General features: G+C 41.9%; 1 protein-coding gene across 2 annotated transcripts in view; it reads right to left on the reverse strand.

Moving 5' to 3' along the window:
- The window catches only part of MRTFB (myocardin related transcription factor B), a 304,268-nt gene that overhangs the window by 45,469 nt on the left and 232,881 nt on the right, over window positions 1–25,918 (reverse strand). For both annotated transcript variants that reach the window (XM_078663095.1, XM_078663094.1), the window contains 2 exons: window positions 11,478–11,636; window positions 5,879–6,016 (listed from right to left, as the gene is read on the reverse strand). In XM_078663095.1, coding sequence (XP_078519221.1) covers window positions 5,879–6,016; window positions 11,478–11,636 — 297 coding nt within the window. The remainder of the gene's footprint in view (window positions 1–5,878; window positions 6,017–11,477; window positions 11,637–25,918) is intronic.

Raw genomic sequence — 25,918 nt, forward strand, 5'->3', positions numbered from 1 at the left:
AATTAGTTAAACCATACTGTGACAAAAAAACTAAACAAAAAAACACTAGGGATTTTACTTCAAAATGTCCATGATTCACTTGTCTTCAAATTAAGACTGTCCTGACTCTTCTGTTTACTAAGCGGTTGATAAGTGTTGTCAGATGGCAGCTGAACTCTGAAAAGCCGTGCACTACTGTGCTTGTGCAGCAGGGAAATTCGGAGATAGTGGGTGAAAATTTGAGATTCTGAAAGTAATGTTGGCCCTCTCTGAAACTTTTATTACACTGGAGACATTTGTGACATTACCAAATATCACGTTATGATAAATTTGCATTAAGCACATTTGCATAATTTTTCATCAGAGACTGGATCTCACTGAATGCCCTCTCGTAAAAAAAATAAACCAAAAGGCTCTGTTCTTATGCGTTTAGTCATTTCTTATATTGATTAGTTCACTCACTCTTAGTCCTGGGTCTATAGCAGAGATACGCTTCTCACTGATTCAATCCTTTGTACAGTCTAATCTCAACCACATCATTTTAACCCAATATGGGTTTAATCACATAACTCAATGGGTTCTGTAGATTTATTCAATGTTATTGACCTTTTTTATTTGAGCTATTTATCAAGAGCTTTATTTTGTTTTGAAGTTTGCCTGCCTTTGATTTATGATCTCATTTAATGTATATTTTGCATTTTTTCACATATTCAGTGTTCACAATTGTGGATATTGTTCATCATTCCCTATTCATGTCTTCTTGATGTGTGGTTGGGTCATGAAATGGGTTTTTATCACAGCACCTGGGTTCTTCATGTCATGGAAGATGTTAAATATTTCCCTCAACAAATCTAATGCCACAATGTTGAGGTCTGAGTAAAAGGCTTCTTTTGTTCCTAGATGGCTGTTTTGTTCTTGTTACATGGCTTTTTGTAAGACTTGCGTTTTTGTTATAGTTACTTCAAATTATCTCAATCCATTGGATTGTGCACACTGTTGGCCACACAGTGCAACCTTTCAGGGGTATATTTTGTCATTCCTTAAGGTACTTTTCAGAGAGGCTTTTCCTTTTGGGAAACTGACCAGCTGGACAGGCTACTGGTTATGCCAGAAGCACTAGTGTCGGGTACAACTGAAGAGGCTGAGAACTCTGCCTAGAATGCAAAATGAATCCCTAACTCCCGGGCAGCACTTTCAACCTCTTCAAGATTCCTCAGCAATGAATGCATCGAGCAGAACTAGTCAGCTAGCCAGATGGGAGACCACCAGTACGTGAAACGCTTGACTGTAAAAACATGAATGGAGTGTACAAATAATTTATATTAATGTGTAAAGTGCAACCTATTATTTTTTATAATGTAATTTTATCAATATTTAAAATTAGAGAAAGCAAAATCACAATTACTCTAAGTGGAAATCCTTGAGTTTAGTGCCAGTCTTGTGTCCTTAAAGGCCCTTAGCTTACAAAATATCCATACATAGAGGAAGATGCTCCCTATATTTCTCAGTAGTAATTGTTCCTTTTCCATAATTAGCCAAAAACAATTGGTCCCAAATAGCCATTTCACCACCAAGATTGTGAATAGGTAGACTGTCAGAATTAGTATTACCCCGCCCAAGAAAATTCTCAAGATGTACAATTACATGTAACTATATTTAGCTTAGAGGGAGTAGATTGACTTCCAACCCACATCCTAGGTGATAGGGTCCTAATACAGACTGGTGGAGAAAATAGAGAAGATTCTTTGATCGATATGCCCATTAGAGCGATTGAATCTGAGTGCAGCCCCCTGTCCTCAACTCCGGTAATAGTCACTGACTCTCGGTCCATCCACATTCTCTCTTGGAATATAGCGGGACTAAGGAAAAACCTTGAAATCCCAGAATGGAATGACTTTGTTGATAAGTTCCACATTTGTATGTTTCAGGAAACATGGTGCATGACTCCCCAATATAAAAATGGGTATTCTTCTTACTTTGTGCCAGCGGTCTCTATAGGCAAAGGGCGCCCCTCTGGCGGCCTGCTTATTTGGGTGAAAGTGATTTTGAATTATTCTGTTACGTTACATAATACACTGTCAAGCGATATCCTGCATATTTCTCTGAAAAGTCCCAATGGGAGCTGTGTTCATCTGTTTTGTGTATATGCTAGAGGGACACCGGGTGGTTCTATTTCCCCAACGATTGAGCTTTTAGATGTTAAATTGTCCGAGCTTCCACCTAAGTCTAGAATCTTGCTGGGGGGAGATTTTAATTGTACCTTTGAACCTTTGGATGAGGAGGATGTCATGGGTTCAAATACCGAAGACGTGAGTCAGGCTATTCCACTGTTAACGTTGGCGCCTATCAAAAAGTGGACAGCAAGAGCATTACAGTTGAATGCATTAGCTCTGGACCATAACTTACGGGCATTAAATGGTCGGACAATTTCTGATCGTGAAGGAGCAATGACCTTCAACAGAATTAACTGCCCTTCACGTATTGATTATATCTTCCTAGATGTACCTTCTTGGGCTAGTCTAAAAGATATGGAAGTTAAACAGTCCTCTGACAGTGACCACAACCCACTTTGTATGGAAATTGACTGGGGCATTGGGATTAACAACAAAGGTGGCCCCGAGATGATCACAAAGGATGTTCAACCATCCAATTGCAATCGGAAACTGAGGTGGGAGGTGGTTAAGCTTGAAGAGGGGAAAATCGATAAAATTAGGGAACTGGTCCGAATAGAAACTTCCAACCTTGTCGAAGTGGTAAGAAGTAATACTCCCCCTATGGGCCAAAAACTTTTGGACCAATACCAAACTTTCATTGACAAAGTAGGAGCAAATTTTGTTAAAACACCCCAAAGGAAACCCGCAGTGACCAATGGATTGTCTAAAGAGAATCCGTGGTTTACTGCAGAATGCAAAGCCAAGAGGAAAGCTATTGGCACAGCAATAAAATTAAAGGACCCACTGTTAGTTAGATTAGCAAGGAAAGAATACCGTGGTGCCATTGCCTTGGCAAAAAAAAATTGGGAGGAAGAGCACTGGCAGAAGCTTAAAACTGCTGCCAGCGGTAAAAATTCCATTATATTTTGGAAATTGATTAACAAGTTAGACAGGAGGGCTGGTAGTCCAATTGTAAATCATATTACTGATCAGCAATGGTATGCCCATTTTTTAAAATTATACTGTAATCCTGTTGTCCAGGCACCCATCCCGTCTTTGTTGGAGTTTAATAAAATTGCATCTGGTTCGGAAATGTTGACTAATGGATTACCTTTTTCCGAGTTAGAAGTTAAAGCGGCGATTTTAAAGATGTATCCAGGGAAAGCAGCTGGCCCAGACGGCCTGCCGGGAGATCTTATACTACATGACCCCCCACTCTGGGCTAACTATATAGCTACTTTATTGGCTCTTATTCAGCTAGGCCACCCAATCCCTGCATCATGGAAAGGTGCGGAGGTGATTACAATCTTTAAAAAAGGAGATAGAGAGGACCCGGCTAACTACAGACCCATTAGTCTGATTGACACTATCCAGAAGGTAGTTGGTAGGGTCATCATAAACCGAGTAGAGACCTGGTTAATGGATAATGACATCCTCACGCATTTTCAGGCTGGTTTTAGGCGGAATGTTGGTGCTATGGACCAAGTCTTCCGGTTTTGTGCCGTATACTGGAAGTCAGTATCAATCACCAAGGGTTGCCTGTACTTGGCTTTCATTGATCTAAAAACGGCATTCGATGTTATCCCTCGGGCTAAGTTATGGGAAATTCTTGAAGCTATGGGGTTTCCATGCCCTCTACTCCAATTAGTTATTAAAATGCATGAGAACACCTATGCAAGAATACGTTGGGGAAGGCAGGGCCAACTGACAGAGAGGGTTCCAGTCAGCAGGGGGGTACGGCAGGGATGTGTGATGGCGCCAACACTATTCTCCCTCTTTATAAATGGGGTGGTGGACCATTTGAGGGAGGTTCCGGCAGATGCCCCCATTCTTGCCGGGGAGAAAACCCCGACCCTCCTCTTTGCTGACGACACCCTCTTGATGTCTAAAACCCCCAAAGGTTTACAAACGCTTCTTGACCGTTTCTCTTTATTTTGTGAGGACCGTGGGTTAACTGTCAACACTTTGAAGACTAAACTAATGGTCTTAACCCCCAATAGTAAGTTGAGAAAGGTACATGTTACCCTGTGTGGTTCACCCTTGGAGGTTGTGAGTGAGTTTGACTACCTGGGGGTGAGACTGTCTAACCGTATGACTTGGGACTCCCATATTTCTAAGATGGTACTGAATTTAAAAAGGGTGTCCGGTGCAATAACAAAAAATCAGCGACTTTCCATAAGCCGTCCGGTAGCCCCGGCCCTAATAGTCTACGAAGGGAAGGCTTTATCTTCGGCAGTTTATGGCGCCGAACTTTGGGGGGCAGAAAACACTAGGCAACTGGTAATTGCTGAAAATAAGTTTATCAGAGATTTAGTGTCACTTCCGATTTCCTCACCCTTGTTACCCCTATTTTTTGACATGGGTAAAAAGTCAATTGCGGACAAAGTTCGGCTTCGGCCTTTGTTATTCTGGGTCCGCCTTAGAAGAACCGAGGAATTAAGGGGGTACGCTCGAGTGTTGGATGAGCTAATTACTCTCAATGTTTCCAAACAAATAAAATGGCTTAACAACCTCAAAAAACTAGTAGTGTCAGTAGGACTGGGGGAGTTTTGGGCGTCACAGGATCCACCCCCAAAAGAAAGTGTAAAAAAATTGTACTGGGATTGGGTTGAGTCCAAAATTAATAACAGTTCAAACTTGGGAACGCTAACAACGAACTTTCTTGCTCATAAACCACACATGAAGCTAGAACCGTTCTTAGATTTCATCCAAATAGCCAGCCATAGAACATTATATTTGAAATTAAGGTATGGCACCCTGCCCCTTAATGGTTTTGTGGGAAAATGGAATTCTAAGGGGGGAACTGAATTAAAATGTCCAGGGTGCCAATGTCCTGAGGAAACCCTTCCCCATTTCCTATTTGCTTGCCCAACGTATAAAGTTGTTAGAACTAAATGGCTGAAACCTGTATGTAGGGAGTTGGGGGTTAAAGATTGTATGACAGCCCTACGTATTATTACAACCAACACGGTTTCTTTGTACATTGTTTGTGGGGTGGCCAAATATTTGGGGGGTGCGTGGATATTACGCTCTAGATTGGTGAACAATGTGTAAATTTCGGGAAAGGGGAAGTTAATTTCTTAAAATAATTTCTGTTTTTTCCTGTTTCATGAGATGTAATTGCAGTACTATGGATCATTTGTTTTATATGTTTGTACGTTTGTACTTTTATGATGTATGTTCATCGAATAAAGTATTACAATCAATATTTTTCTATACATTTTATCCTACACCTAATGTAGGTGTCTACCATGGGTGAGCCCAGGGTGCTGGCATGGAAATAATCTATGTTTTTTGTAGAAAATATGCAGAAGAACTGTTCAATTTAACTTGGAATCAGAGATGTGGTACATGTGAAGGGCTGTACAAAAAGCCAAGTAGCAGCTTTGTGGCCCGCCAGAAAGTGAACGTGTCTAATGAGAATGGCGGAAGGTAATTTAGACCTCTGAGTCTGACCTTCAGTACTTCAAGTACAGGTTACACAATCAATTCATGACACAACTTTATATACTATATCAGTTACCATGAAATGAAGCAGAGGAATGGAATAGTGGATTACTAACATAATGATTAACAGTTTTGCTAGAAAATAAACATTAGAACAAGTAAATGTAACTGGTTGACTGCTGTAGTTCAATCAGTAAGCTCTGAGCCTTAACCAGATACATGGTAACCTGCATGATGAGTGTAAATCAGTTGTAGTATGACAGGCAAGTGAGAAGGACCTTTCATCATTTTCAGCCTACCTCTGGATGAGAAGCCTGCATTTTACGGGCTTGCTTTATTGCCTCTTCATAACGCGGAGGATCTTTTGTCTTGTTTGATGGATTGCTAAACATAGAATGTGGAGGTATAATGTATGGAGACTGAGATGATGGAGCAGGCTATGGAAAAACACAAAAAGGCCATTAGAAAGTAACACAAAATGCACAATGGAATGAATATTCAATGGCTACAAATGGTGAAATAAAAAATGACAATGACTTTGTTGACAACCTGCTCAGTCTACATTGGAATACCCCTTCACCCCAAGTAGCTGCTCCCCAGAAGGCAGGATAACAAGTCTGATGAGTACATTCTTAATATCGTACTGTACTTATAAAATGTTAATATATAGGGGCCCCTGGCCTTGAAGTTGAAAACTATACATCCCTTTAAAATGTGACATTAATGTACAGCTATTGTGATGAGATTCGTCAGTATACATACACAGATGAAAGACAACCAGCCCATAAAAGAAATAGGTTCTGAAACGGTGTTCTTCATGAATTATCGTATTATATTTGCAATGATTTGTAAGACACAATATCCATTTATTTAACCCAAAGAATAGACAAAACACATAACACACATAGCATTCCATTTAGAGGAGATAGAGGGGGAATTTCAGGGGTAGCATAGTCAATTACAATATGGCAAAAACCCAACTATAAAAGATAGGTATTGGTAAAGCTAGTAAGATAGCTTTCTAAGTATACCACTCCTTTATTTTAAGGTATGCATGGGTGTATAGCTGAATACACCACTGACGCACTACGGGAATGGCACCACAGAATAAAGTAGTCCCATATCAAAGACAGATTCTTGGCTTCTAGGCTTGTACACCAGATATTTCATAGAAAGACAAAAAGAAAAGAAAATGCAAGGATCCTGGGGTAGTTACTTAAACCAGGTGATAAAGGACCTCTCTGCCCTAGATATTTGGAATCTTAGCATAGGAAAAAAGGCATTTAACAAACTAATCAACATCACAATAAAATGTTTGTCTCACTCAATGGATGAGAACACCCTACTGCAAATACGGGATGCCTGAACGGTTCTTAATTCGTATGGGAAAAGGAAACCTCAGGAATATTCATCAGCCTATTTCTCACTTAATTTAAAACATCAATTTATGAGGTTGCCTCTGGGCATGTGGGAAACAAAAGACTTAATCCCAGCATGGAAGGTTAAAGGGAAAATCGAGACTGCAGACTATGCGGATATAAAGACGAATCTATTCAACACATTTTTTGTGTATGCCCTATGATACTAAATGAACGGAAGGCACTATAAAAATCATTACTGAATAGTTTGAACATACGCTCATGCAGAGAAGCTGTAACCACCTGGCTTGGTGGGACCTCAATCCCATTAGTATGTAGAGGGGTGAAACTTTTAAATGTGTATTTAAAGGAAATCGGTTGAAACTCTATAGAGAGCGAAAAAGATTCTCTATACAAAACTAACGGTTAACCAGAAAATTAAGAAGAGTCAAAGGCTGTTTTTAATAATAATGATGTTAGAAAGACATAATTTTTTAAAACCGTTTAAAAATGAAATTTTAAATATTTGACGCATAAAAGTACCTTATAGATTAATTTTGTAAGATTCTGTAAATGATTCTATGTGTTTATATGTAGTAGTAGTATTTAAAAATTGTTATTTGGTGTAATGGTTTTTGTTTTTAAAAAGACCGATCACCCAAAATAAAAATCTTGAAATCTTTCATACTTTTCCCTTGTGAGGCCGAGATATACCAGTTGCAAACCATTTTCAATTAGTTGCCATCTAATGTGGTGGTCATTTTTTTGTGGGGTGTCTAATAATCCTTCCTCTGGAATTATGCAGCAATTCAGGAACTTAACCCAAACTTCAACTCTCCTGGAGAGGATGAAAGCAAAGAGTGCATTTTTTTAAAGCCCCAGAGGGGGCGGGAGGGACTGGGAGGGTGGAAGGGTGGTCGACAGAGGTGCATTTGCTTTAAAGCCCTCTGGGCAAGGTGAAGTTCCCACAAGGCAGCACAACATTTTCTTTAATTAAAACTCTCCCACACGCTCTGCTGTGCTTAAAGTAGAAAGCCTGTTTCTATTACTCTTGCAGAAGGTAATATTTTTACTAATTCCTATAGACTTATAGACATAGAAGAAGTACTAAAATGTGATTAAGACATTTATAGTAGTCTTTCTTTAAAAAATTTACCAGAGGTAAGCAAGAATGGCCATCTACAATTGGAGTATTGTTAGTGACTCAAACGTTTGATTGATAAATTTAGGAAACAGCTCAGTTCTGCAATAAAAATAGTAGAAATACTATCTTTATTCCCTGTAGAAAAAAATATTTCTCTACTAAAGTCTATTGAACAATAGACACAGAAGAAAGACTTAGAGAATCATTATGTAGTGGAAGGGTGGTACAGAACAGGTCATCTCCAGTAGTCTGCATCTAAATGTATTCTAAAACATTTTGGATATGGCAGACAGGGTCCAGTAAGTGTTACCTGGCTCCCCTCACTTCCTCTTCTATTAAAATAGTAGAAAGACTACTTTTCGACCACAGATATCAGAATGAGCCTAGAGAACTCAATAATAACCAATGTTTACGATGTCTAGGCCTTACTGAGAATGTCTGAAGACTGTCAGGTGTCTGGACAGGAAACACACATCAAATGTACAAAATTCAGAAGTAACCTTCTATAAACTCTGATCAGATTCACAAACAGTTTTAAATGAATAAGTGTGACTTAGTCTTGCACCCCTGGCTTACCACAGAATGACAAGAGAAAGCCAGAATTACTCTGACTTACTCTTGCAATTCAAGAGTAAGGCAGAAATAGCATAAGAGTAAGCCAGTAGTACAATTGGCTTTCTTCTGGAATTCAGAGAGCACATGTAATGCAAAAGTAAACGTGCATACTCACAACAAACTCTTTGTGAATTGGGCTCTTTTGAATTGTTCCCTTATCTCTCAATGACTGCCTTTTTCCTTACTACATTCCTCATTCTCTGAGTGCGACATCCTTAACCTACTGCTCTACTAATATAAATCTTACCTTCCCTAGTGTGGCAGTAAACAAGCAAGGATAACTCATCTTCCCCACAATTTCCACTTTTGAGTTCAGTTTAAATAGTTACATCACCATGAAGTTTCATGGCTAGAGTCACAGCACAACCATTAGTCAGCAAGACAATTGTGTCTGCTCTCACAAGCGCAAGAGCAGTGTGAAAAAGTGGACACGACAAGTGTGCTAAAACTACTTGAAGCAATTCTATTGTGTATGAACTTTTTCTCCTAGTGAGTATTTGCTTGTGTTTGAATTTATGTGCTTAGCTATAGCCACATTGTTCAGTAGCCATGATCTAAATTTTGGTCTTGGTATTTTGGTAAACATTGTGTTTCTGGAATGCCTCATTTTGTAGCAGGAAACAAAAATGCGTTGGTGGGACAATCTTCCTTTCAGATTTTGAAGAGGTTGCACTGCCTTTCACACACACGGACAGAAAACATGTGTGGCCTTAAGTAAGCTGACCAACGATATTCGTAGTTACACAAAACCCAAACCAGAACAAAGAAACAATTCTGCTCATAAAGAGTAACTCTTAGGCATGGGCCTAAATTCCAACTTATTTGGAATTGACAAAGAATCAGCGACTGTCAACGTAAATCATAGCAAGCGTACAGGTCTGAGTGCGTGAATGCAGCCGCATGACTGGACTTGTGCTGGATTACTTTTTATTTCACCACAGCCCGTATAACATTTTGGCTAGTTTCAGGGTACCAGTTTTGAAGGTGTCTGCTCTACTTTGCCACATTAAAGACTGATTTCACAGGAATAAATCAGCAGCAGTTTTTAGGGAGGAAAAATATCTGCAAAAAGGTTTGTAGCTACCCACAAACCTCTGAGTTTTGGTATGTTCATCACTTTTTGCAGGTGTCCCTTCCCTCTAAAATTCACAGTCCAATCCTATGAGGTGTTTACTGTGCAACACTGATGTATTATTGCATGTGACTAAATTCTGCTCCAAGTGCAAATTCACATCTTTTCAATCACCAAAACTAATCTGCCACCATCAATTATTATATTTATTTACCTAAGTGGCTAACAGTGCAGACAATCATCCTGACGAGCCATCACTAGAATATATGTGATTGCTGAGGTGCAAAGTCACCTAGAAATGTGCTAAGTTAAGAAAAATATATTACTGAGATCACATTTTACATAATTCGTTCCCATTTTATTTCACTACTGAAAAATACAACGCTGTATAATAATGATAGAACTTGAACATGTGACCCACAAGTACATATTATTCCTATTAGCCAGTACATCAAAAGACTACATTCCATGCGGATCAAAACCATTATGTCCACAAGCGAATCGGTGAAGTAGGATATTTTTTGCTATTGTGTGGGTGGGGGTGGCTGGGGAGGGGGTTTGGAGTAGCTGGGGTAGGAAGGGTGTTGGGAAGTGTTTCTCCTAGAGTCTATACTGAAGAAAGTAGGCAAATATACCTGGTGCAACTCACCATCTCGTCAACCCATCTTCTCCCACTGCCTTGCCTCCATTATTTTATAATATTTCCTTTCAGTTTTGGTTATTTGCTCCTGTAGATGCATGCGTATTTGCAATTTATGGGTCTTTGTCGCTAGTACCAATGTCCCCCAAGCTTCCTCATCTCCCAGGGAACTTTCACCCTATAGGTGGAGTTTATGTTTCTCTCATCTAACAACTTTTTATTAAAAAAAAAACACTATGGAACTTTTTCCTGTTTCTGATTCATTTTTTTGTTTTTATTTTTAATGTGTATCTTTTGTTCTTTTGACTATGTCTCATCCTACAAATATTTAACCCATAGAAAACTGTACTGTTTTTTGTGCATACTAGCTCGATATGATCTCTTGCATTTAATTAGCTCCTTCTGAACTGCTATTATCTTCTTCATACAACTTCGACTTTATTTTTAGCGTTTCTTTAAATTATCATGAACACATATCTACGTAGTAGTCACGATATGCCGATTTTTCAAGCACATCCGAAAAAAGAGTACTTTATTTTTTTACTTAATTAATCTTTTGTAAACCTTTGTGCTATTTCTCCTTGTTTTTCTCAACATATGGATCGAGCAAACAATCAATCTATTTTAAATTTATGTGCACAGTGATTTCTAGCCATGGTTTCTTAACTGGTACTGCCCTTTCTAGCCTAGCTCAGGTATCTTAAAGCGAGTCGCAGCAACTGAAAATAAACACTTTTAAAATATGTATTACCTGTAGTTTACATACTTCTTGGGGGTAACGCCTAAAACCTGCAATATTTCTGAGATACGAAGTCTAGAAGCCCTCCACTGCATTCTGGAGGGAGACACATGCTTTTGGGTATACCGCTGTTTCCTACCCTTGGGGCAAATAGGAGGCTGTTGATAGGCTAAGGGTAGGCAAAGGGTCTATCCTGGGGTGCCATTGTGGCAAATGTTAATGATATCCCTTTAGCTAATGCTAACCTTTTGCTGAATCAATGTCTGCGGTTCCTCTCTCTTTTCAACATACAATTGTAGTGGGAAAAGTAAAAAGTCAAACATTACTTACCTCATTGGTGTGTGAGGGTGCAGTTTGGACTGTAGCGGCTTGGTTTGCCCTCGCGTGAAGGGCATTCTTGTTTACGGGGTTAATGAAAGACTGTGATCCTTGAGTAACAGGTAGATTCTGGTAGGAAAATACACTGTTGGTTGTCGTAGGTGGAAACACCTGCAAAAAATAAGTTGCTTAATACCATTTTTCAGATTTCTATAATTTACGTCGACTGTGGTTGAAACATTTTTAACCAAAATGAAGACACGTTTCAGCCTTTTGTGAAATACCTCACAATGCAAGAAGAATAAAAACACTAGCATTTTACTGCAGTTTCTCTAATGCAGAAGACGCAGATGTGTTGCTTGTTGGAGCGTACAGCCTAAATTATGCATAACACTGGCTATGCATATATTTATATAGACATAATGTGAATAATTAAAATTAAAGGGGATCTGAAATGTGTTGAAAAGAATTAGACATCAGCGAGACTGGAGTCGATTGTAGCAGTGCGGTACCTTTACAGTTACGGAAACATGTGGTACTGGCGAAGCCGACGATGATGCTACTCAAACATAAGAGAAGGCGCCTACAGTGCAGCAAGGAGGGACTGGCTCCAATTACTGTGCTACAAAAATCTAGTTTAGTCGGAAAGCAATAGAGTCGTTTGAGGACAGAATAGAAACTCCCAGGGCCCGATTCACCTAAAGTTTAAAAATGGACTCTGTGAACTGTCACATCTGGTGTAAATTTTCAGGAATTTACAGGAGTAAATCTACTATCACATTCACTGTAGGACTGTGCCCTGCAAAGGATGCGATGACTCAAACTCACAGGGGAATAGTTAAGAAGTGTTGGACCGCAGCGTTAGCCTTCTTGGCTTAATGCCTCGCTTCTCCACTTCTGAAACGCAGGGCTGCACCGTATTTTCAACAATACAGTGCTGCCTTGCTCTTCCCCCTGTGATGGCACTAATTTTGACTGCCTAGCGCCAACGCAGACACCCTTGCACCATAGTGCAAGGGTGCCTGCTTTGGGGGAATGATTGTTTATGTGCAGAAATGTGTCTCTTCCTGCACATAGACAATCATAAATAGCGATCTGTAACTTCTATGTGTGCTGCTTTGTGTAGCACACATAGAAGTTGCAACTCGTCATTTTTAAAAAGATTGTTTTTGTGCAGGAAGGGACACCTTCCTGCACATAAACAATCATGCATGGCATTTTGCAGTTTCTAGGTGTGCTGCACAATGCAGCACACATCGAAAAAGCAAAAACGAGGAGAAATAAAGCATTTCTCCTCATTTCCCCATGTTAAGACCAGGTTTCTTTTGGTCTTAACCGCATGCGCGCTAGCGGTTTTCCCGCTGCGTTTTTAAAAAACCCGCGTTACGTGACGAGCTCAGCTCGTCATCCGCGTAGCGCAGGTTACGCCCATGACGAGCTCAGCTCGTCATCCGCCCCGAAGGGGTTAATTTTGGTGCTGCCTCCTATTTACACCACACTTGTAAATAGGGGGCAGTGTCAAAATCAATGGTTGTTGTGGCGGAACGCCCACCGCAACACCCTTTGCCCACCCCTTTCACGCTAAGTATAGAGTGAAAGGGTGCCTTATTACAAGGCAGTGTCAAACCATGTTAAGTGGCTTAACACTGCCTTGTAAATAAGGAGAAGTTCGTATTGCCACAGGAACATCTTCAAAAGTGATGTTCCTGTGGCCATAGGGACTTGTAAATATGCCCTCCAGTTTTGTGGGTGTACACCTATTTTGCAAGGCATTTTCTCCCTGGAAGGTCAGCTTCTTGCCTGTGAGAGGAGATTTACTCACATATAATACAAAAGTGTAATATTAGATGTGAGTTAATCAATTTACGAATGTAAGATTTCATTTATGACTTGCAAACACGTATTTGGACTCAAAAAGCAAGCAATTTGTACACAGATATTGAGCTTGGGTGACAAACAGCATTGTGAATCGGACCCCTTGACCTTTAGAGGCTGGAGACTGATGAATATTCCTTTTCAGTTTCCTGCACTGGGTAATCACATTTGCACAATTCACAAATTACGCAAAGGGTAATCCCCAAAACCTTAAGTCACTCAACTCTGCACATACAAGAAAAGGTGAGGCACCGGACTAGTCTAGGGATCACTCAAAATAATAATAATAATCCACATTTGTAAAGCGCACAATCACCCGTTAGGGTCTCTAGGCGCTGGGGGCCGTCGGGAAGATTAAGCAAGCTATTGCCCAGAGTCACATGGTGCTGGGCTAACCTACCGCCGGAGCCGGGGATCGAACCCTGATCCCCAGATAACAGCGTCAGTCGCCCTGGCCGCGGCGCCACACCTCTTCCTCAAACACCTTATATGCCTTTGAATGTGTACATCTGTGTGTGTGTGTGTGTGTGTGTGTGTCTGCATTTACTGCACACTTGTACACATTGTGTGTGGTATGGGTTTGGAGGAAGCATAGCAGGTTTTTGGAGTGAGTGGGTATGATGAGAGAGAGAGAGAGAGAGAGAGAGAGAGAGAGAGAGAGAGAGAGAGAGAGTTGTGCTGACGGGCAGATGCTAATGAGAGAAGAAGCCACTTGCCTTGGGGGAATTGCATCACTAACAGGGTCCGACCAAGGACCTTTCCTCTCACCCTCCCTGAGCTACAGTTTGTCAACACATTGAAGGCTTGGCCCACATACTGCATTGTCTATACTGCCCCTAGTACAAGCAGGGCATGGATATACATGCCTATTATGTATTGCACACAGTAGACTGGCTTCAGCCGTGTCCTGTGTGCAATGCACACCAGATCCAGTCCACAAAAAGTGTGATCTAAGTCCATGATCCGAAGGCACTGATGAACCACGTATGCCCACTGAAGCCGCCTAGGAAAAGTATAGCCTCAAATTGTGAAGTATAACGTAATACTCCAGATGCTACCCCATGAAGCAATCCATAGCCTTATAATAAGCTGACAGAGCCCCAAATAACAAATGCATCTTTTTTATATTTACATATGTAAGTTTTCATTTATGACTTGCAAACACGAATATTCACTCAAAAAGCAAACAATTGGTACACGGTTATTGAGCTTAGGTGACAAGCGGCTTTGTGAATGGGACACCCTCACCTTTAGAGGCTGGAGACCGATGAATATTCCTTTTCAGTTTCCTGCACTGGGGAATCACATTTGCACCCAGTATGCTTTAGTATATGACAGAATAGCCTCCTTTTGACAGCACAGACTCCGAAATTGCAGACATAGCATTGTCTCCTTAGTATACAGTAGCACCCTATGACCAGTCATTTCTTATATGAGCAGGTATGTTACCATTTGCCCACTGCTGACTTATTACGCATGCATCCATTAAGGAGTGACCAATCCCCAGCAGCGCAATGTGTTTTCTTTGAACTAATATATACAAAAAAGTGATGGATGGTATGCATGAATTAATCTCAGCCACTGGTAATTACTCGGGCCTCAAATCAGTCCATTGTTATTTTATACACCACACCACCTAAGTTTAGCTTCAGCCATGTGCAAATCCGTCTTAACCCTGCTCAAATGGGGACCGTGCAGACCGAGCTGCCAGGCAAGGTGCTCCCTGAACTGGAACACAAGCAAACCAGGAGCTGTTTCACTCTCGTTAGGGCTCATCAGCCAGGTTCCAGTGACATAGTGTGCATGGGACTCTCGTCTGGGAATACCCACCCCACTTAAGGGGACGCACTAAATTATCCAAAAGAGTGCTGGATGATATGCTTGAATTCATCTAAGCCACAAGTAATTACTTGGGGGAACATCCCAGTCCATCATTATTTGCACACCATGCCCCCTCAGACTGGACACAGCCATATGCAAATCAGTCTTAATCCTGCTCCAGTGGGAACACTAGAGCTAGAACTACCAGGCCAGGTTCTCCCTGAACCAAAACACAAGCAACCCAGGAGTGGTTTCACCCTTGTTAGGGCTCATCAACCAGGCCCAGCTTGGATCCAGTGACACAGTGTGTGCGGGACACATGTCTGGGCATACAAAAAAGTGATGGATGGAATGCTGTAATTAATCTCAGCCACTGTTAATTACTCAGGGCCGTATCCCAGTCCATCGTTAATTTGCATACCATGCCATCTCATTTTGGACTCAGAAACATGCAAATCAGTCTGGAACGTGCTCCAATGGGAACAGTCCAGTCCGAACTGCCGGGTCAGGTCCTCTTTGAACTTTAACAAAAGCAATCCAGGACCGGTTTGCCTTAGTTAGGGCTCCTAAGCTAGATATGGCTTAGTCCTACTGACAGTGTTCACAGGACCCACATCTGGGCATCCCCGTCCCACTTAAGGGAACACGCTAAAGTATCCAAAAAAGTGATGATGGGATGCTTTAATAACTCTCAGCCACTGGGTATTACTCGGGCGCATCCCTGTCCATCATTATTTTGCACATTATGCCACCTCTGTTTGCAATGAGAAGGACCTTTACAACCCAGTAGGAAAGAGACGTGATATGCCTCAAGAAGACCTTGCTATGGAATCGGCTTGCACGTGGGTGTGTGGCACAGGTACATAACTAACTAAGAATCACAAAATGATAGTATTTTTTTTTCACTGAATACTGTTTGAAAAAATGCCTTGGCTTTATTTTAGGCATGGAATGGCCATTTAAATATAATTTTTTAACCTGTGATATTTATTCAAAATACACTAACACAGAGATAAAAGTGCCGCACTATCGACTTTGGTTATCAACATGCACTTTTTCTATAGATCAATCCCTTTAATACCATAAAAGGCATATCTACACTTTGCTCAAGCAGGGCACTACATTTATGAGACAAACTATTATGGCTACAACATGAGAATGGGTTTTTCTAGTGCTTCAAAGTGTATTGTACGAATTACTAAACATAGATCCAAGCTTGCCCTGTCCAAACAGGACTAGTTACTTCACGAAAGCCTTTTTTCTTTTAATTCTGGGACTCTTAGTCCTGGTTTTAGAAAGCGATAAACAATACAACATCTCAAAAGATAAAAAATACAACATCTCCAAATTCAAATAAAAATCCTGGACTGGAGCAGCTAGTTATGCATGGACCCGGAAAACTGTGTATAGTAGCATATAAAAATAGCTTTTTAGTCCATGATCTTTCCCCTGTGAGACCTCATATAATTGCCCAATGAGTATTTTGATGTCAAGTGTACCAAAATGAATTTGAAAACTGATGAAAAATATATTTACCCTTGGTAACGCTCTTTCTGGTGGATTCACTATCTATCCACTGATTCCTCAGCCTATAATGTTTCCGGATGCCAGAGTGGATATAGAGATTTTTTACAGCAATGCTCCTTGGTGCTACTAGGTGGCACTGTGGGGCTTCATACTGCCCCAACTGTGATAAAGTAGAGCCACATAGATTGCACCCCTATGAGCCCATGTATTGTATTGTATTGTAATTGCATTTGTATAGCACTTACTACCCCTGACGAGGCGTCAAAACGCTTTTTCGGCGAGTAGCATGCTACTCCGGGACCCATAGAGGATTAGTGTTGAATTAGTATAGTGAAACATGCAAGTAAATTGTAAGTGAAGTATATGTCAGTTTATTGATTATATTTTCACATGCCCAGTCACAGAGTATTACAAAATATTTAGATACCTCACCTGGTACATTTTGAGAAGTTAAGAAAAGGCCACTCCACCAAACATGGAGATGGGAGGGCGGTGAAGAATCTACAGTTACATAAAGATCCGCCAGAAAGGCTGTTACAGAAGGTGACTTATTATTCTAATGTACAGTCCTAACCACAGATTCCTCATCTCAGAACATATACCAAAGCAGTGCCACCCCAAGGAGGAGGGTCTGGGGATTGAGCTCATATAAAAAAAGTCTTGCAGAACTGAGTAGCCAAAGTGTCCTTCCCTCTGAACCTGGTGGTCATGGTATTAGTTATTTGGGAACGTGTGCACTGAAGCACATGTCACAGCCTGCCAGATGCCAAGGACAGGAACTCTGTATGCCAACACAGTAGTAACAGCCTTGGCCCTGAAATGAGCTCTGAAACTTTCTGGAGGCTGCTTCTTACTTAACCAGTGTGTATCAGATCTTTATGCAGAGGGCATCCACTGTGACAGGTCCTCTTCTGCACAGCCTTCCCTTTCTTTGCTCCGGAGAACCCCATAAATAAAAGTTCCTTGGTACCATCAATGTAAAAACTCAGAACATATTTGGGGTCCAACTGATGGAACCTCTCCTCCAAGGGTTGAAGAGGAGGCAAAGAAAGCAGGAAGGGTTATAGTTTGCCCAACGAGGATATGAGTAACAACTTTAGGCAAGATGCCTGCCCTTGTTCTCAACTCCAAACTTTCTGGTAAAAACGGTAGTCCAGGGTAGTTGCACTGACAGTGCCTGAAGCTCACTCATATGCTGAGTAAACTCAAAGAGGAGGCTAGTCAAACTCAAGAGATGCTGAGAGCAGCTATGCATCAGCTCAAAATGCATGCACATTAGAAATGTTAAGAGCAAATTTAGGTCCCACTGTAGGATCACAAATGGTTTGGGAGGAGATGTGTGATGAACATTTTATAAACCTCATTATAATACATATTTTAAATAAGGATGGTTGGTCCACCAAATGTAGAAAGGCCCCACGAATAACCTTTAATAGTGCCCACCTCAAGGACTTGGTGGGCCAAAGGTAAAATGTAAAAAAAAAAATCTGACAGCTTGGCTTGACAAGGGTCTATTTTATGGATATCTCACCAGGTCACCCAACTATCTCAGCGCCAGGTATGAATAGATTTTGTCGAACTGCATCTGGGAGCAAAGATGATATCCACCATGACATCCACTACGGAGACTGCAATCAGTTGTTTTTTCTTTGCTACTGATGCTTATTTTGGGGATGATTTTTAAAGTTTTCAAGTTATAGGAGGGTTGTCGTTTTTTTAACTGTTGACGAATATTGAAACTGAAATTCAAGATTTAGGAGGTTTGAGAGGCCACAATGTTGTACGCGCTGTCGGTGGGAGACCGGTCCGCTTGTCGGAGCACTCTTCTTCCCAACTTAACCGGAGAGATACCTTTCCTCCTCTCCCCTCTATACCTCTCCTTTCCTTTCCTCTCCCCTTCCTTCCCCTTCCCATGCAGATCTCCCCTTGAGAAACCTTTTACTACTCTCACTTATTTCCCCTTCTTTCGTTGTTGGCTTGCAGCTGCAGATGCCCGGACTGATACACTGACTGGCAAGAATATATGCTACCACTGAACTGTGCACATATGGCAAGATCATCATTTTACGCAACATGATTACTGTACATCCGATGTATACATGTATAGTCTTACGCACATGTGTATCTCCTATGCTCTCTTGTCTGAGGCAGCCGGCCGCAGTTTGTATTTACCAAAATCTATAAATAAAGTAAAAAAATAAAAAAATAAAAAATTTAAAAGTTATATACTGCTTGTGGGGGGAACTTCTGCACACATTGCAGACTTTATCAGAATTATAAGAGAGAATGCTTATGCACTGATCAGCACTTTAGTTTTTACTTGGGAAAGGAGCACCATCTTTTCCTTGCCCTATGTGCCGTTGCAGAGACACCATTTTGGTTAGTTAGCACTCTGCGGCTGAGACGATGGGCACCCTTCCTCCTGGCTCTCACTCTCATTCTACTTAAGGCAGTCTATGCCGCTGGTGAACCTAAAAACCGTCTGTGTCCAGTGCCAGCCATGTTGCCTGTTTATACACACGCTTCCCTCAGGTGAGATCTTACCCTACAGACTTTTGTCTTATAGATTCTGTACCTGCAACCCTCTCAGGCCTTTCAATCTTGAACAAATGATTTCTAATCACTGTATTTGCGACTCTTGTGCCTTGGTCTTTACTGGGGGAATTTTTAGAAGGATCAGACACCAACTGTACTCTGACTTAGTTGCCTCCTATACTGGCCTCATCTTCTCCTGACAAATAGCCTTTATATAGGGCCAGTCTCATCAATTGCAGATCGCTCCCTTAACATTCCTTCTATATATTGTATTTCCTTTCTGAAGATTCCTGGCTTTTATGTTTTTAACCAGGTTAAAAGAAACAGCAACCCCAGATTTAGCTCAAGCCGTCATACCAGCATATCAAGTTTTATGCGCTATCCGGGAAGGAAGTAAAATAAGAGGCGGCGCTGCTGTCAATTATATAGACTCCATTGAGGGATCCTCAACTCCATTGAGGCAAACAGGTAATCTTGAAGGACTTATTTTTAGTTTTAAATTGCCACCCACTTTGGAACTCTTGTTCACTCAATCTCCATAAGACTCCTTCAGTTTCTATCTTAAAAATGAGTCAAAAACATTTATTTTTTACTATGATTAGCCCTCAATGATAGATGCCGCTTGTTGTCAGTTTTCATCAGTCATGAACGCTGGAACGCTTCTGTTTGAAGCAGCTGTGCACTATTCACATGTCTTTGATCGATTGATTGAGGTGGCAGATCAAATACAGTCAACTGCCACAGCACAATCCCCACCTATGGAGGTGTAGATTGTGCAGGTTGGGGTGCAAGACCCTGCCCTGCTGCTTCTTGTAGTAAAAACCAAATCGAAGGACAAATGCATGAGCACAGAAGTTACACGTACCATACCTTCTTGGCGCAATCCACAGCTAATAGGGTGACTTGGACCCGATCGTTCCTGATCTTTTTCTGAACTTTGGGCAGGAGAAGCAGTAGTTCTGTGGTCCTTTCCAGCTAGAACGCATCGCCTAGAGAGCATTCTTGTAAAAAATCCAATGGGCAAAAGCTATGACAGTGCGCATTCTCAATGGTGGAAAAATGCCCAGACACTCAAACCAAATCCAGCGGCTTAGAGCCTCCTGGCACTGGACCCCAATCCACCCTGCTTAATGCAATACCATACCGGTGGTGTTGTTCACGAGAACCAGCACCATCCTCCCATTGATGGATGGCAGGAAAGCCTTCAGGAGCAGATGAATGGCCGGCAACTTCAACAGTTTGATATTGAGCTGGGCTTCCATTAGAGACCTGAGTCCTCTGATCCCCATTTTGTCAGATGCCCTCTCCACCCCAGTAGGGACATGTCCATCATCGTCATATCAGCTCTCTGAAGGAGGGAGAGCTGTTTGCTGCTGGAACAACTGGGTTCAAGCAGCTACCAGTGAAAATCGTTAGCTGTCTCTTCTGAAATCTGGATTGTATGTGATAGATTTCCTCATTTCTAGGCCAATTGGAACTTCAGAGTCCACTGTAAAGTCTGCATTTGCATACCAGATGTAATCAGCCATGAATACCCCAATGACGTCTGGAGGTGGTCTACGACTGACGAAGGTGAGTCCCCCCAGCCAGTCGTTGAGGCAGGGGAAAACTGATATCCCCCAACATCTAAAGTTGTACTGGGACCACCGCCATCCCTTTCGTGAACACCCAACGGGTGCTGGTGAGACCGAAGGGGAGTACTACACACTGTCCATGCTAATGGTCGACTCTGAACTACATGTAATGTCTGTGGGACTGCAGGACAAGCATATGGAAATAAGTGTCCTGCTGCTCCAAAGATATCATCCTTTTCTCCAAGTGCGAGCAGGCAAGATCTGGGTTCCCGTGAGCATTTTCAATTTGACCATCCACAAGAAGGCATTCAGAGTGAAGGTCCAATGTCGGGCGGAGGCCTCTGTCACTTGTCAGCATAAGAATATAGCGAGAGTAACAACCATCTCCTCTTTACGAGTCTGGAGCACTTTTGATAGCACCCATGGAGAGCAACACTCGCATCTCCTGCAAAACAAGGGAGAGGTGCTTCTCTAAAAGTTGGTTGGATGTGGGGGGATCTCCGGTGGAGCAAAATGAAAGGATAGGCCATAGCCATGCTGAACGATTTGGAAGACTCCTATGTTGGACGTGATGGACTGCTACACAGGGACTAAATACTGAATCCAGCTCCACCTCGCCATTCGATGTTGCTGCAGGGTAAGGAGACTGGGAGGACTGGTGCCCCTGCGAGCCTGCGAGTTGCCTGCCAGATCTATGTCCCTGGCCTCGAAAGGACTGAAGTGACTGCTGCAGTGGTTTTGACAACTGTCACAGTCTATATACCAACAGCTACCTGAAATAGCCTAGGAATCTTCTGACCTGCTATGGGACTTGTTTGCTGGGGTCAAGAGGCCCTTGGAACACACTGTGGCTTCACTGTTCCTAAACAATTTAGGGTAGAATCAGCTTTCTCAACAAAAAGATGTGAGCCATCAAAGGGCATATCCATAAGAGAGGCTTGTACATCTCCAGAAAATCTTATGAAACGCATGCAGAAGCAGAGGAAAATTTGCCCTTGAAACTTGGGGCACATCGAGATCAGCTTTGGAATTGGCTATGCGAGCAGGGACCCGGAGAGAGACTGACTTACATCGTGATGCCCTCCCGCTCTCCTTGGCAATGGAGTGTCAGGATGGAGGTAGCGGTCCACCTTGCTTTCTTACGTTTTGCTTAGACGTCAATTTACCCTTATTGGAGAACTGGGATCTCGCGGTTTACCTCTCGCATGAACCCCCTGGGAGCGAGCACAAGTCTGTGCCCGTGACATGCAGCAACATCGGAAATTGTGCAATAGTATAATTGTTCATCATGGACATATCCATTCTAGGTTTTGGATCGCCTTCAGGTGCGTGAGGGTATGTTGTGTTCGAGCCCAAACACCAGTTATACACCTTGTGTGGGTCTATGCGAGCATCTGTTTTCTGCAGACAGTCACAGCATGGTTGGAAACCTATAGTTTTATGAGGGGACATAGTTCCCTAGCACACTGCATTTCGTTTTTTGGAGTCATTGCTATGCCAATATATTTGGGAGCAGAGCTCTCTACATCCTCGTCGAAAGGCGCAGAAAGAAAGGAACTGATGTCAGCACAAAGTGGTGGCGCTTATATGCGGTTCCGCTTCCTTATTTCTGGAACTGTGCACAGCCAGCACGGAGCTGCACAGGGCCACCTAGGGGCAGGTGGAGAACTGCTGGGAAAGTTTCCGGATCCATCTGGCATCTGGGGAGTATTCTAAAGTACATATCATTCCTTTCTCGCCCTACTGAAACGATCACTGAAACTGATTACCATCATAGGAAAACACATTCGCTCTCAGACTGACCCACTTGTGAAATCTGTTTCTAAAAAGCTCACAAAGAGCACTATACTGAGATGATGATGTATAGTCAAAACTTCCATGACTCTTCAGAGTTACGTTCTTGCATTGAACTGTGCCCAGTCTAATAAAATGCATAGTGTATTTTTTGTTTCGTCTAATGTCGGACCTGCTGTACCAGTTAACAGTGCGAAGATTGATGATTTCAAATGTGTTGTAAAACAAATATGAAGTGCAATACGAGTGTTTGTGCACACACTGACATCTAGTGGTCACACTGTAAAATTACACCTGCCACTCTTCATGAATTTCAGAAACACTCGTTTTCGCAATTTACGAAAAACTTGAATACTACAAGTTTCATTTCAGGAAGTTTTGTTTAAAAAATATAATTATAAACAACACAATGAACCTGGGGTCTAAAACCCAGAACTCTGGCACGCAAGCTGCACTTTCACAAAGGTAAAGTGGTACCTAAGTTACCAAGCAGACAAGAGGAAAGAAAAACTAACAAGTGGGAAAAGAACGTTTATAGTGATATGTGGAAAGATTCAGCCCAAATTGTCTGGATAGCCATCAACTTATCGTTGTAATCATTATTATCATTTGGTCAACCAGTTATTGAGATGGTATGTCTCTTGATCAGTTGAAGCTATCCAGACAATTTGGGCTGAATCTTTCCACATATCACTATAAACGTTCTTTTCCACTTGTAAGTTTTTCTTTCCTCTTGTCTGCTTGGTAACTTAGGTACCACTTTACCTTCGCGAAAGTGCAGCTTGTGTGCCAGAGTTCTGGCTTTTAGACCCCATGTTCATTGTGTTGTTAACAAGTGAGTATTTGGGGATGCGAACCTAGGCTGGTCTTTAAAATTTTCCCTTTGACCCTCTCCTACCTGGTTTGTTATAAAAAATATCATTAACAAAGGTGTTGAAGTTCCAGAGACTGTTTTGGATTGTTACAGATACACACGTTTTGTGCAAAGATGTTATACTGGCGGCAATATTTGGTTAAATGGTGTGAATATAATGTATGAACGCAGATATATTTGGCATAGACACATGCAAACAAATTGCTAAAGTCAATAGATACGGCTTTATTTGTTTGACAGGTTTTTATATTTTTGGTAAAGGCTAAGAGGTGAAATTCGCATAAAGGCTATAACTGTTCAGACTCGTGACAAGAGGCCAGTACACGTTCTATGAGTTTGATGTCTGACATAAAAGTGTGGTAGATTTAACAGTGTGGTGTGTGATATTGGGGTGGGGGGGGAGGCAAATACTATTTACACAATGTTGGATTAGAAAAAGAATGTGCAGAGGAAAACATTCCATACATTATCACCACAGAGCACTTAAAGGTCATTGGGGGTTATACACAGTTTGGTTGACAGGGTCGTCTGCGAATAGAAATCTTACAGTGTCTTCAGGGGATCTGTCGTGATTGTAGATCATCTGAAGGCACAGAGCTCTCCGCCATGCAGCCGCAGAACTCTAGCTATGGGGGCTCTAGACTCCCAGGACAGCGGAGTATGTACATACCTCTGCTGCCCCGGTGGACACCATGCCGATTCTGCCCAACTCTAAATTTATCCTCTTTATTCGCTTTGTTAAAGCAATTTGTGAAAGAAATGCGAGGCCTTGTTCTCGAAAAATTCGCTTCAACTGGCAACTTGTAATTCTACCAAAACTACTACTCCATTATGTGGGAATGTCACTGGCGGTGTGATTTTATTTGACCAGAAACAATCTAAGGCCGCTTTTTCCCAATCATGATTAAGTGTACATTTCTTACCTCGGTGGTAAAATAATATGTCACTAGCCACAAATAATCAAGTGGGTAGCAACAGATTGCAGATGGTTCTAGTTTAAAAATATTTTTTTTGAGTAACAGTTCACATTTTTGTGATAGTCTCATTTCTTGACATGGGAAGGCCAATGGTGATGCATTTGCCACCGCCTGCAATTTTAGCAGGCAAAGTAATCTGTAAGCTTTTTCTTTCTTGGGAATGGATGGCTCTTTCCTGGTGGTGGACTTTTAAATAAACCACCTTTGCTAAGATCACCATATTATATGGAATGAAGCTTGGAGTCCTTGTACTAACAAGCTTTACGCATAGGCTGAAAAGGATATTTAACCAGCTTGGACAAAGCGAGATGCTGTATTCACATTAGGAAGAGGTTTTTGTTACCCAACCAGGTGATCTTCATAAACTTTTGGTGTAGGTACTAACAGCACAGGAAGCATAAGAGCTCAGGGGCTTATTTATGAGCCCTTGCAACACTGGATGGATGGATGGATGGATAGGTTTTTTATAGCGCAATATCACCGCCAGGTCTCAAAGCGCTTTGCATTGGGAACCCGTCCTGGTTTTTCCCTGTGAGATAGCCCCTACTGGGTATCCCCAAGGTGAAAGCCAGGCATCCCGCCGCGGGGGGCCGTAGTGGAGATTAAGCAAGCTATTGCCCAGAGTTGCAGAGTGTGAACCTGTGATTCGAGTAGGCACCGAAGCGAGAATTACCGAGTCCGTGGACATTTTGGGCTCAAGACCCTGCCGCGTCGGGAATTGAACCCTGGTGCCGGGTCAGATCTCAGCATCCAGGTCTGCCTCCTCTAACCAGTGAGCCACACTTCTCCACTCTACACTTGCACTGCCGTCAATTTTTGTGAAGCACCGGCGGCGTAAAAAATGCACCACGTTGCGCCCTATTTACAAAGTGACGCATCTAGGCAGATGTGTCACTTTGTAAACCCCGTTGTTACATTATACCTGCATCAGGTATAATGTATGCAGGGGGGGGGGCGTTCCCCCCGTAAAAAGCATTGTAGAAGTGACGCAGTGAAATCTACTAGATTTCACTGCGCCACTTTCAGGACGCTAATGCATCAATATCTTATGCCTGCCTTATAGCAGACGTAAGACTGACACAGGTCCTTTCACATGGGGCTTGCCCAATGTGAAAGGAGACATTGCTGGAGTTGCGTCTGTTTTCAGACACACCCCACTAATCCTTCACTTTTGAGCCGACAGATACGCCAGTAATACTGACATATATGTCATTCCTTGCGACATGATGCATGATACAGTAAATATGACGCATCCACCATGTCACAAGGTGGGCGAAGTGAAAACTGTTGCATCGCTGTTTTCACGCAATGCGACAATTTTCCTAAATGAGGCCCTCAGTGTTTTGGCACAGAGGATATACGTGAAATAAGTATAAGTAGTTCACTTTTTCGTGGCTATAGAACTTTCAGAATGTTTTCTTTATGCATAAATAATTGCCAATGTCTTGACATTTCCTTGGCCAAATGTCAGGCAAT

Source organism: Lissotriton helveticus, chromosome 10 (genome assembly GCF_964261635.1).
Source record: "Lissotriton helveticus chromosome 10, aLisHel1.1, whole genome shotgun sequence".
Lineage (NCBI taxonomy): Eukaryota > Metazoa > Chordata > Amphibia > Caudata > Salamandridae > Lissotriton > Lissotriton helveticus.